A 14547-nucleotide genomic window follows, 5' to 3' on the forward strand; every position below is an offset into this window, starting at 1 on the left:
TGAAGATGTTTATCTTCTGTAGTTAATTAGTTCTTTAAAGGGGTATTCTCAAATAAATGGGATCACTTTCATTACTTGCAGATCATCAACATGTCTATTGATCCTGTGATTTCCATTATTCCATGATTTTCCATGTTAGCGTTGCAATTTCAGTGTTGAGGAGTGTGTATGTACAGTACATGAATAATTTATGTTATGCCTTTCTCGCACATCTAGGTACCAAGCATGGACGTTACATGTATGGGGCTCCTGATACTTACATGCCTTTTGATCTACTTGGCTTGGGATACAAGATCGAAAAGACGTAATCTTCCTCCTGGTCCAGCACCACTGCCTCTGATTGGTAACTTGTTGGACATTAAGAGGGAAAAGCTGGTGAACTTTCTTCTCAAGGTCAGATGCTTACATTACATTTAGGAGGACAATGCTATATTGCATTTTTGTAATTATAATTTATAGTAAAGCTTTTAAACATGTTTGTATATATATATACACTCACCGGCCACTTTATTAGGTACACCTGTCCAACTTCTTGTTAACACTTAATTTCTAATCAGCCAATCACATGGCGGCAACTCAGTGCATTTAGGCATGTAGACATGGTCAAGACAATCTCCTGCAGTTCAAACCGAGCATCAGTATGGGGAAGAAAGGTGATTTAAGTGCCTTTGAACGTGGCATGGTTGTTGGTGCCAGAAGGGCTGGTCTGAGTATTTCAGAAACTGCTGATCTACTGGGATTTTCACGCACAACCATCTCTAGGGTTTACAGAGAATGGTCCGAAAAAGAAAAAAAATCCAGTGAGCGGCAGTTCTGTGGGCGGAAATGCCTTGTTGATGCCAGAGGTCAGAGGAGAATGGGCAGACTGGTTCGAGCTGATAGAAAGGCAACAGTGACTCAAATCGCCACCCGTTACAACCAAGGTAGGCCTAAGAGCATCTCTGAACGCACAGTGCGTCGAACTTTGAGGCAGATGGGCTACAGCAGCAGAAGACCACACCGGGTACCACTCCTTTCAGCTAAGAACAGGAAACTGAGGCTACAATTTGTACAAGCTCATCGAAATTGGACAGTAGAAGATTGGAAAAACGTTGCTTGGTCTGATGAGTCTCGATTTCTGCTGCGACATTCGGATGGTAGGGTCAGAATTTGGCGTAAACAACATGAAAGCATGGATCCATCCTGCCTTGTATGGAGCATCTTTGGGATGTGCAGCCGACAAATCTGCGGCAACTGTGTGATGCCATCATGTCAATATGGACCAAAATCTCTGAGGAATGCTTCCAGCACCTTGTTGAATCTATGCCACGAAGAATTGAGGCAGTTCTGAAGGCAAAAGGGGGTCCAACCCGTTACTAGCATGGTGTACCTAATAAAGTGGCCGGTGAGTGTATATATATATATATATATATACAGTGGGGCAAAAAAGTATTTAGTCAGTCAGCAATAGTGCAAGTTCCACCACTTAAAAAGATGAGCGGCGTCTGTAATTTACATCATAGGTAGACCTCAACTATGGGAGACAAACTGAGAAAAAAAAATCCAGAAAATCACATTGTCTGTTTTTTTATCATTTTATTTGCATATTATGGTGGAAAATAAGTATTTGGTCAGAAACAAACAATCAAGATTTCTGGCTCTCACAGACCTGTAACTTCTTCTTTAAGAGTCTCCTCTTTCCTCCACTCATTACCTGTAGTAATGGCACCTGTTTAAATTTGTTATCAGTATAAAAAGACACCTGTGCACACCCTCAAACAGTCTGACTCCAAACTCCACTATGGTGAAGACCAAAGAGCTGTCAAAGGACACCAGAAACAAAATTGTAGCCCTGCACCAGGCTGGGAAGATTGAATCTGCAATAGCCAACCAGCTTGGAGTGAAGAAATCAACAGTGGGAGCAATAATTAGAAAATGGAAGACATTCAAGACCACTGATAATCTCCCTCGATCTGGGGCTCCACGCAAAATCCCACCCCGTGGGGTCAGAATGATCACAAGAACGGTGAGCAAAAATCCCAGAACCACGCGGGGGGACCTAGTGAATGAACTGCAGAGAGCTGGGACCAATGTAACAAGGCCTACCATAAGTAACACACTACGCCACTATGGACTCAGATCCTGCAGTGCCAGACGTGTCCCACTGCTTAAGCCAGTACATGTCCGGGCCCGTCTGAAGTTTGCTAGAGAGCATTTGGATGATCCAGAGGAGTTTTGGGAGAATGTCCTATGGTCTGATGAAACCAAACTGGAACTGTTTGGTAGAAACATAACTTGTCGTGTTTGGAGGAAAAAGAATACTGAGTTGCATCCATCAAACACCATACCTACTGTAAAGCATGGTGGTGGAAACATCATGCTTTGGGGCTGTTTCTCTGCAAAGGGACCAGGACGACTGATCCGGGTACATGAAAGAATGAATGGGGCCATGTATCGTGAGATTTTGAGTGCAAACCTCCTTCCATCAGCAAGGGCATTGAAGATGAAACGTGGCTGGGTCTTTCAACATGACAATGATCCAAAGCACACCGCCAGGGCAACGAAGGAGTGGCTTCGTAAGAAGCATTTCAAGGTCCTGGAGTGGCCTAGCCAGTCTCCAGATCTCAACCCTATAGAAAACCTTTGGAGGGAGTTGAAAGTCCGTGTTGCCAAGCGAAAAGCCAAAAACATCACTGCTCTAGAGGAGATCTGCATGGAGGAATGGGCCAACATACCAACAACAGTGTGTGGCAACCTTGTGAAGACTTACAGAAAACGTTTGACCTCTGTCATTGCCAACAAAGGATATATTACAAAGTATTGAGATGAAATTTTGTTTCTGACCAAATACTTATTTTCCACCATAATATGCAAATAAAATGATAAAAAAACAGACAATGTGATTTTCTGGATTTTTTTTTCTCAGTTTGTCTCCCATAGTTGAGGTCTACCTATGATGTAAATTACAGACGCCTCTCATCTTTTTAAGTGGTGGAACTTGCACTATTGCTGACTGACTAAATACTTTTTTGCCCCACTGTATATATATATATTTTTTTTTTTTTTTCAGAATTTGATCTAAAATGTGTTAAAAAGAAATTAATTATTCATCATCTTGAAATTATTCAATAGCTTCCAGAAATGTAAACTTTATCTCAAAGGTTTTATTTCAAAGCTGCATATTATATAAGATTCATAAAGTACAAAAAGGAAAATAGTAAGGCTATGTGAAATAATTGCTTTTTGCCGAATTTTATGCAGAGTGACACAATAGATAAGTAAAAGAATAAAAGAATCAAATCACAATCACTTACGTTCAATGAATCTGGGGAGACTGCCACTGTCAGCTTCAGTTAAAGAAAAACGAAGGAAGGAAAGAAGCTGACCAACCATACAGTCCAAAATATTGCCGTGAAAAATGAAATAAAGTTTATTTAATTATAACCAGGTAAAAAATATAACAGAAAAAAGCAACAACGCGGGCAGCAGAATAAATTACTAAAAATACACATTTATACTTCCCACCATCGTAATGACGCCACCCCCTGATGAAGTCAGTGTGTCGAAACGCGCGTTCCAGGAGTTTGAGATCTTCTCCACCATTGTAAGATACACTCCACTTTGGATCGACCCCCTTATACTTTCATATAGTTTATTATCTCCTCCACAATACACCTACTTAATACTGGTATTGTGCCCTGATATCTTATGATGATCTTATATATCCCATATAACCATGGACTTATGGTGACACCTATTGGTGTTTGGCTGCACTAGCACTTTACCTATTCAACATTTTGCATGTTCTAGTCACATACTGTCATATATACACTTATGAATTACACTCTCTTTTGACTCTTATTTTTTTACCTTTTTTTATTTATACCTTGCAGTATTTCTACTAATAAATGTATTCAATGATTTGTCAGAATCTGGCACTTTAATATCCAGTCCCATTGCTTTGGATGTGCTTCCTTGATTTTTAGTAATCTATTCTGCTACCTGCATTGTTGTTTTTTCTGTTATATTTTTAACCTGGTTACAATTAAATAAACTTAATTAAATTTTTCACCACGATATTTTGAACTGTATGGTCGGCTGCTTTCCTTCCTTCTTTTTCCTGTATATTTTCCGACTGTCCGCACCTTTTTACTTAGGTCCAGATTCGTGGTAGCAGGAACATTACTCCCACCCTATTTTGTATTTTGCACTATGATTTGAATTCAGAATACACTGGTGCTCTGCTACTATCAAGCATTCCATTGCTCTTTTTTGTTTTCAGCTTTAGTTAAAGTAACAGAAATTCTTCATTGTCTGTGATTTAACGCCTACCTGTGTTAGCAAGTTTTCATTTTTGCTGAAAGTTTTTTCCTCCCCTTGTTCCAGCATAACTGTATAAGGTTTTTTTTTAAAGGACAAGTTCTATTTTTTAATGCCACCATTTATTTTTGCTATACAATGTACTGAAAAATAGGAAGAAAGTTATATATTAATGAAATAATTTGATGCTTATATCGTTGAGGCCCAGAGGTCACCTTACACTTAAAATGATCTTAAACCTACATAGTTATGTGTAGAAATAGAAAACTATCCGGCGTGTTGAATAAAATTCAGAAGCCTTTATTAAAGAATTAAAAAGTCGCACCAGTGAACATGGGCAGAAAAAATGTGCAAATCTAGCAAGTGCATTTCGGAATTTAATCCTTATTCAGTGCATACTGTTTTAACACTGAATAGCTTTCTATGTCATATCCCGTGGTGCAGTCATGTGGTATAGAACCACCAATCACGTCATCAGCTTCTTACTTACCGTATATGAGTGAAACTTTGAAGATACGTATTATACATGGTACAAATTCATTATAACCAAATTAATCCATTGGAAATTATAATAACATTTAGATGATTCCATATATTTTCCTATTTTTTGCATAACAGTTCATCCTTTTCTCCATTCTCAACTCAACATCCCGGAGTTCAATTCATGCTGTAGGGCTCAATGAAAATCAGTTAACCAAAAATCATATCAGGCGGAAGGAAAAAATATATATATTTATTAAAAAATATATTATATAGAAATAATTCATACAAATAATTATCACAATTTTAGTTTGCAATATTAATAATGATATATGAAATCATGTTTAACCCCTTCATGACCCAGCCTATTTTGGCCTTAATGACCTTGCCGTTTTTTGAAATTCTGACCAGTGTCCCTTTATGAGGTAATAACTCAGGAACGCTTCAACGGATCCTAGCGATTCTGAGATTGTTTTTTCGTGACATATTGGGCTTCATGTTAGTGGTAAATTTAGGTCGATAATTTTTTAGTTTATTTGTGAAAAAAACGGAAATTTGGCGAAAATTTTGAAAATTTCGCAATTTTCACATTTTGAATTTTTATTCTGTTAAACCAGAGAGTTACGTGACACAAAATAGTTAATAAATAACGTTTCCCACATGTCTACTTTACATCAGCACAATTTTGGAAACAAATTTTTTTTTTTGCTAGGAAGTTATAAGGGTTAAAATTTGACCAGTGATTTCTCATTTTTACAACAAAATTTACAAAACCATTTTTTTTAGGGACCACCTCACATTTGAAGTCAGTTTGAGGGTTCTATATGGCTGAAAATACCCAAAAGTGACACCATTCTAAAAACTGCACCCCTCAAGGTGCTCAAAACCACATTCAAGAAGTTTATTAACCCTTCAGGTGTTTCACAGCAGCAGAAGCAACATGGAAGGAAAAAATGAACATTTAACTTTTTAGTCACAAAAATGAACTTTTAGTGAATTTTTTTTATTTTCCCAAGGGTAAAAGGAGAAACTGGACCACAAACGTTGTTGTCCAATTTCTCCTGAGTACGCTGATACCTCATATGTGGGGGTAAACCACTGTTTGGGCGCACGGCAGGGCTCGGAAGGGAAGGAGCGCCATTTGACTTTTTCAATGAAAAATTGGCTCCAATCTTTAGCGGACACCATGTCGCGTTTGGAGAGCCCCCGTGTGCCTAAACATTGGAGCTCCCCCACAAGTGACCCCATTTTGGAAACTAGACCCCCCATGGAACTTATCTAGAAGCATAGTGAGCACTTTAAACCCTCAGGTGCTTCACAAATTGATCCGTAAAAATGAAAAAGTACTTTTTTTTCACACAAAATTTATTTTAGCCTCAATTTTTTCATTTTCACATGGGCAACAGGATAAAATGGATCCTAAAATTTGTTGCACAATTTCTCCTGAGTACACCGATACCTTACATGTGGGGGTAAACCACTGTTTGGGCACATGGTAAGGCTCGGAAGGGACGGAGCGCCATTTGACTTTTTGAATGAAAAATTATCTCCATCGCTAGCGGACACCATGTCACGTTTGGAGAGCCCCTGTGTGCCTAAACATTGGAGCTCCCCGACAAGTAACCCCATTTTGGAAACTAGACCCCCCAAGGAACTTATCTAGAAGCATAGTGAGCACTTTAAACTATCAGGTGCTTCACAAATTGATCCGTAAAAATGAAAAAGTACTTTTTTTTTCACACAAAATTTATTTTAGCCTCAATTTTTTCATTTTCACATGGGCAACAGTATAAAATGGATCCTAAAATTTGTTGGGCAATTTCTCCTGAGTACGCCGATACCTCATATGTGGGGGTAAACCACTGTTTGGGTGCACGGCAAGGCTCAGAATGGGAGGCGTGCCATTTGACTTTTTGAATGGAAAGTTAGCTCCAATCGTTAGCGGACACCATGTCGCGTTTGGAGAGCCCCTGTGTGCCTAAACATTGGAGCTCCCCTACAAGTGAGCCCATTTTGGAAACTAGACCCCCCAAGGAACTTATCTAGAAGCATAGTGAGCACTTATAACCCCCAGGTGCTTCACAGAAGTTTATAACGCAGAGCCGTGAAAATAAAAAATAATTTTTCTTTCCTCAAAAATGATTTTTAGCACAGAATTTTTTATTTTCCCAAGGGTAATGGGAGAAATTGGACCCCAAATGTTGTTGTCCAGTTTGTCCTGAGTACGATGATACCCCATATGTGGGGGTAAACCACTGTTTGGGCGCACGGCAGGGCTCGGAAGGGAAGGCACGCCATTTGGCTTTTTGAATGGAAAATTAGCTCCAATCATTAGCGGACACCATGTCGCGTTTGGAGAGCCCCTGTGTGCCTAAACATTGGAGCTCCCGCACAAGTGACCCCATTTTGGAAACTAGACCTCCCAAGGAACTTATCTAGATGTGTGGTGAGCACTTTGAACCCCCAAGTGCTTCACAGAAGTTTATAACGCAGAGCCATGAAAATAAAAAATAATTTTTCTTTTCTCAAAAATGATTTTTTAGCCCACAATTTTCTATTTTCCCAAGGGTAACAGGAGAAATTGGACCCCAAAAGTTGTTGTCCAGTTTCTCCTGAGTACGCTGATACCCCATATGTGGGGGTAAACCACTGTTTTGGCACACGTCGGGGTTAGGAAGGGAAGTAGTGATGTTTTGAAATGCAGACTTTGATGGAATGCTCTGCGGGTGTCAGGTTGCGTTTGCAGAGCCCCTGATGTGCCTAAACAGTAGGAACTCCCCACAAGTGACTCCATTTTGGAAACTAGACCCCCAAGGGAACTTATCTAGATGTGTGGTGAGCACTTTGAACCCCCAAGTGCTTCACAGAAGTTTATAACGCAGAGCCGTGAAAATAATAAATGTGTTTCCTTTCCTCAAAAATATTTTTTTAGCCCAGAATTTTTTATTTTTGCAAGGGTAACAGGAGAAATTTGACCCCAAAAGTTGTTGTCCAGTTTCTCCTGAGTACGCTGATACCCCATATGTGGGGGTAAACCACTGTTTGGGCACATGCCGGGGCTCGGAAGGGAAGTAGTGACGTTTTGGAATGCAGACTTTGATGGAATGGTCTGCGGGCATCATGTTACGTTTGCAGAGCCCCTGATATGCCTAAACAGTAGAAACCCCCCATAAGTGACCCCATTTTGGAAACTAGACCCCCCAAGGAACTTATCTAGATGTGTGGTGAGCACGTTCAACCCCCAAGTGCTTCACAGAAGTTTACAACGCAGAGCCATTAAAATAAAAAATCATTTTTCTTTCCTTAAAAAAAGATGTTTTAGCAAGCAATTTTTTATTTTCACAAGGGTAACAGGAGAAATTGGACCCCAATATTTGTTGCCCAGTTTGTTGTGAGTACGCTGATACCCCATATGTGGGGGTAAACCACTGTTTGGGCACACGTCAGGGCTCGGAAGGGAAGTAGTGACATTTGAAATGCAGACTTTGATGGAATGGTCTGCGGGCGTCACATTGCATTTGCAGAGCCCCTGATGGTCCTAAACAGTAGAAACACCCCACAAGTGACCCCATTTTGGAAACTAGACCCCCCAAGGAACTTATCTAGATGTGTGGTGAGCACTTTCAACCCCCAAGTGCTTCACAGAAGTTCATAACGCAGAGCCGTGAAAATAAAAAATAATTGTTCTTTCCTCAAAAATTATGTTTTAGCAAGTAATTTTTTATTTTTGCAAGGGTAACAGGAGAAATTGGACCCCAACAGTTGTTGCCCAGTTTCTCCTGAGTACGCTGGTACCCCATATGTGGGGGTAAACCACTGTTTGGGCGCACGTCGGGGCTTGGAAGGGAGGGAGCACCATTTGACTTTTTGAACGCAAGATTGGCTGGAATCAATGGTGGTGCCATGTTGCGTTTGGAGACCCCTGATGTGCCTAAACAGTGGAAACCCCTCAATTCTAACTTCAACACTAACCCCAACACACCCCTAATCCTAATCCCAACTGTAGCCATAACCCTAATCACAACCCTAACCCCAACACACCCCTAACCACAACCCTAACCCCAACACACCCGTAACCCTAATTCCAACCCTAACCCTAATCCTAACCCTAATCCCAACCCTAACCCTAATCCCAACCCTAACCACAACTGTAACGCCAACACACCCCTAACCCTATCCGTAACCCTAACCACAAGCCTAATCTTAACCCTATTTCCAACCCTAGCCCTAATTCCAACCCTAACTCTTATTCCAACCCTAACCCTAAGGCTATGTGCCCACGTTGTGGATTCGTGTGAGATTTTTCCACACGATTTTTGAAAAATCTGCAGGTAAAAGGCACTGCGTTTTACCTGCGGATTTACAGCGGATTTCCAGTGTTTTTTTGTGCGGATTTCACCTGCGGATTCCTATTGAGGAACAGGTGTAAAACGCTGCGGAATCCGCACAAAGAATTGACATGCTGCGGAAAATACAACGCAGCGTTTCTGCAAGGAATTTTCCGCACCATGGGCACAGCGGATTTGGTTTTCCATAGGTGTACATGGTACTGTAAACCTGATGGAAAACTGCTACGAATTCGCAGCGGCCAATCCGCTGCGGATCCGCGGCCAATCCGCTGCGGATCCGCGGCCAATCCGCTGCGGATCCGCAGCCAAATCCGCACTGTGTGCACATGCCATAACCCTAACCCTACCCCTACCCCTAACCCTACCCGTAACCCTAACCCTACCCCTAACCCTAACCCTAGTTCTAACCCTAACCCTAGTTCTAACCCTAACCCTAGTGGAAAAAGAAAAAAAAAATATTTTCTTTATTTTATTATTGTCCCTACCTATGGGGGTGATAAAGGGGGGGGGGTTAATTTATTATTTTTTTTATTTTGATCGCTGTGATAGAACCTATCACAGCGATCAAAATGTACTTTTAACGAATCTGCCGACTGGCAGATTCGGCGGGCGCACTGAGCATGCGCCCACCATTTTGGAAGATGGCGGCGCCCAGCAAGGAGGCGGACGGACACCGGGAGCCTCGGTGAGTATAAGGGGGGGGGAGATCGGGGCACGGGGGGGCGTCGGAGCACAGGGGGGGTGGCATAGCAGCACGGGGGGAGCGGGCAGGAGCACGGGGCAGCGGAGCACAGGACCGAGGGGAGCGGAGCACAGATCGGTCACTTGGGGGGGCGATCGGTGGGGTGGGGTGGGGTCACATTAGTGTTTCCAGCCATGGCCGATGATATTGCAGCATCGGCCATGGCTGGATTGTAATATTTCACCAGTTTTTCAGGTGAAATATTACAAATCGCTCTGATTGGCAGTTTCACTTTCAACAGCCAATCAGAGCGATCGTAGCCACGGGGGGGTGAAGCCACCCCCCCTGGGCTGAAGCACCACTCCCCCTGTCTCTGCAGATCGGGTGAAATCGGAGTTAACCCCTTCACCCGATCTGCAGGGACGCGATCATTCCATGACGCCACATAGGCGTCATGGGTCGGATTGGCACGGGTTTTCATGACGCCTACGTGGCGTCATGGGTCGGGAAGGGGTTAATATTTAATCCAAATATTCACCAAGCTTTTCGGTTTAAAAGTATCTTATGTAAATCTCCTCCTTTCAAAGGTTTCTTAATTTTTTCTATACCTGTGACAATGCAGGATGTCCTATCTCCATTGTGTTTTTGACTGAAATGTCTAGAGGCAGCGGAGCATTTATTAGTTAATTTGCTCACAGCATCTGATAAATGTCTCCTGATGCAAGTTTTAAATGTGCTGGTCGTATATATGACATATTGTAACTGACACATTTTGCAAAAATAAATAACATACAGTGCCTTGCGGAAGTATTCAGCTCCCTGGAACTTTTCAACCTTTCCCACATATCATGCTTCAAACGTAAAGATACCAAATGTAAATGTTTGGTGAAGAATCAACAACAAGTGGAACACAATTGTGAAGTTGAACAAAATGTATTGGTTATTTTAAATTTTTGTAGAAAATCAAAACCTGAAAAGTGGGGCGTGCAATATTATTCGGCCCCTTTAACTTAATACTTTGTTGCGCCACCTTTTGCTGCGATTACAGCTGCAAGTCACTAGGGGTATGTCTCTATCAGTTTTGTACATAGAGAGCCTGAAATTCTTGCCCATTCTTCCTTGGCAAACAGCTCGAGCTCAGTGAGGTCTGATGGAGATCGTTTGTGAACAGAAATTTTCAGCTCTTTACACAGATTCTCGATTGGATTGAGGTCTGGACTTTGACTTGGCCATTCTAACACCTGGATACGTTTATTTGTGAACCATTCCAGTGTAGATTTTACTTTATGTTTGGGATCATTATCTTGTTGGAAGACAAATCTTCGTCCCAGTCTCAGGTCTTTTGCAGACTTCAACAGGTTTTCTTCAAGAATGGTCCTATATTTGGCTTCATCCATCTTCCCATCAATTTTAACCATCTTCCCTGTCCCTGCTGAAGAAAAGCAGGCCCAAACCATGATGCTGCCACCACCATGTTTGACAGTGGGGATGGTGTGTTCAGGGTGATGAGCTGTGTTGCCTTTGCTCCAAACATATCGTTTGGCATTGTTGCCAAAAAGTTCGATTTTGGTTTTCCTCTGACCAGAGGACCTTCTTCCACATATTTGGTGTGTCTCTCAGGTGGCTTGTTACAAACTTAAAACGACACTTTTTATGGATATCTTTGAGAAATGGCTTTCTTCTTGCCACTCTTCCATTAAGGCCAGATTTGTGCAGTGTACTACTGATTGTTGTCCTATGGACAGACTGTCCCACCTCAGCTGTAGATCTCTGCAGTTCATCCAGAGTGATCATGGGCCTCTTGGCTGCATCTCTGATCAGTCTTCTCCTTGTTTGAGATGAAAGTTTAGAGGGACGGCCGGGTCTTGGTAGATTTGCAGTGGTGTGATACTCCTTCCATTTCAATATGATCTGTTGTGAATTCCGTTCTCGGGCTCCCTCCTGTGGTCATGAGCGGTACTGTGTGAGTTTGTTCTAGGGCTCCCTCTGGTGGCCTTTTGCGATATGGCTGGTCTTGGCTGGGCTCTGCTGATTCATTTCCTGCTATGCTGGGCCTATTTAATTCACCTGGCCCTTCATTTGTTGCCTGCTGTCGGTGTATTCAGTCCTGTTTCTGAGAGCTCCTGAATATTCCTTGTGACCAGTCTCCTGCTGGAGAAGTTAAGTTTGTTTGTTCATTTTGCTCATTATTTCCTTGAAAACGTTTCTCTTTATATAATGAGTTCAGTCCAGCTTGCTTATATGTGATTTTTCGCTTGCTGGTTAGTTCTGGGGTGCAGAGTGCGCCCCTCACATCGTGAGTCGGTGTGGGGGTTCTTGTATTCTCTGCGTGGTTTATTTTTGATAGTTTTTGTACTGACCGCACAGACTCCTATCTATTTTCAGTCTATCTAGTGTTAGCGGGCCTCATTTGCTGAACCTGTTTCATTTCTACGTTTGTCTTTTCCCCTTAACTCACCGTTATTATTTGTGGGGGCTGACTATAACTTTGGGGTTATTTCTCTGAGGCAAGTGAGGTCTTTGCTTTCTCTCTAGGGGTAGTCAGTTTCTCAGGCTGTGAACGAGGCGTCTAGGATTTTAGGAACGCTCCACAGCTACCTTTAGTGTTTGTGGATAGGATCAGGATTGCGGTCAGTATAGCTTCCACATCCCCAGAACTTGTCCTATATTCTGGTCATATGTGTCAGGTCAGTTTTGAGATCCTACCACCGGATCATAACAATGATCGCTTGCACGGTGCTTCCTGGGATGTTTAAAGTTTTGGAAATCATTTTGTATCCAGATCCAGCTTTAAACTTCTCCACAACAGTATCACGGACCTGCCTGTTGTGTTCCTTGGTCTTCATGAAGCGCTCTGTGCTTCAAACAGAACCCTGAGACTATCACAGAGCAGGTGCATTTATACGGAGACTTGATTACACACATGTGGATTATATTTATCATCATTAGGCATTTAGGACTGCATTGGATCATTCAGAGATCCACAATGAACTTCTGGAGTGAGTTTGCTGCACTGAAAGTAAAGGGGCCGAATAATATTGCACGTCCCACTTTTCAATTTTTGATTTTCCACAAAAATTTAAAATAACCAATAAATTTCATTCAACTTCACAATTGTGTTCCACTTGTTGTTGATTCTTCACCAAAAATTTACATTTGGTATCTTTATGTTTGAAGCATGATATGTGAGAAAAAGTTGGAAAGTTCCAGGGAGCAGATTACTTTCGCAAGGCACTGTATGTGCTATTATAATTAATAAACATTTTTATTGGATATGTTTTACCTTTTACTGTTGAAGTAAAAGTCGTGGGGTTCCCACCTGAGCCTCAAGGCACACCACTAGTATGGCTTTAGGCTTAGGTACCACTGGTGTAGCTTCAGGCTCAGGTACGGCTGCAGCTGCTTCAGGGTTCAGGTCGGCCAAAGTGGCTTCAGGGTTCAGGGACTGCCGATGCGGTTTCAGATTCAAAGACCGCCGATGAGGTTTCAGGTTCAGGGACCGCCGATGCTGTTTCAGGTTCATACCCAAAAGAAATGAAAGACAGCATCCAATCCAGGTGAAAAAATGCTTGTTTTATTGTGCCAAGTGCAACGTTTCAACCATCAAAGGTCTTTTTCAAGCATTTCAGGTTCAGTCAACACGGGTCACAGGGACAGTATCTAATTCAGGCAAAGATGGGTTTACAAGCACAGGGACCTGGCAACATACTAGTTGCACAACACTCACTAACTAGGAGACTACAGGGATTGTTCAGGCACCTCCCTTCTGTGGAGTGTGCCTTACATTCTTGATGCCAGGAGACCTGTGCAGCGTGCACAGGAATAGAACAGCAGGAAGCACTGTCGTGACCAAGACAGTGAGTGTGTCGGCATGCCTGCTGGGAGGAGGGAGGTGGACATCGCAGGGAAGCCAGCATTACGTTACACAGGCGCAACAATGTCTTTGCTGGAGTTCTATGACAGGGAGTGCCACAGTGAATATCGGAGCAGGGAGCTGATGAATTCCTGCGGCACCATCGCTTTCAACTTCACCAGCTTTCCAAGAATATAGGTGCAGTTGAAAATGGTGCTAGACAACCCAGGACCCTGACATCTCTTATGGCAGTAATTATGCAACTGGCCAGGACATTTACACTTGTCCAGATTCACACAGCAACAGTGGTGCTGGTCTCCATTGACCTAACTTGAAGCTCATGGGCCCCAATATAAAATCTCCAACTGTGCTCCTAAATATCACTGGTCTGTAATGGTATTGGCCTTCTGATATGGACCAAAAGGACTATTTGAGCCTCTCTGGGCTCCAGAGCCCGGGTGCAACTTCAACTCTTGCACTAATTATGGTTACATCTTTGCTGGTCTATTTAGCTCCATTTGTACTTTGGCTGGCTGCTCACAGTTCTCTTTCTCATACCTAACACAGGGACTCCCTACTTCTCTGTATTCAGCAACATTCTACATTATACAAAACCATTGGTCACATGGGCACAGCTGACCCTCAGCCGATCAGGATCCCTTACTGTAACGGTGGGATATCTCACCAGTTAAACAAATTTGGACCTAAGTTTAGTGATGTTATGCCAAACTATACACATTAATTAGAACAAACATAGAGGGGACTCATAAAGCGGCTCCTCCACAGCTAAATAAGGCCTTTTTATATCTTATCCAAAAAAATAAGTAATATGTGTCCTGCAATCAAAGAGATCAATTTTTAGAGGTTGACTAGGAAATAAACAT

General features: G+C 42.2%; 1 protein-coding gene across 1 annotated transcript in view; it reads left to right on the forward strand.

Annotated features, from left to right (window-relative positions):
* The first annotated feature begins 225 nt into the window (after positions 1-225).
* Positions 226-14547, forward strand: part of LOC143809411 (cytochrome P450 2G1-like) — a 37857-nt gene continuing 23535 nt past the window's right edge. Inside the window, exon 1 of the mRNA XM_077292478.1 lies at positions 226-393. Coding sequence (XP_077148593.1) covers positions 226-393 — 168 coding nt within the window. The remainder of the gene's footprint in view (positions 394-14547) is intronic.

Source organism: Ranitomeya variabilis, chromosome 2 (assembly GCF_051348905.1).
Source record: "Ranitomeya variabilis isolate aRanVar5 chromosome 2, aRanVar5.hap1, whole genome shotgun sequence".
In the NCBI taxonomy this organism is placed as follows: Eukaryota; Metazoa; Chordata; class Amphibia; order Anura; family Dendrobatidae; genus Ranitomeya; species Ranitomeya variabilis.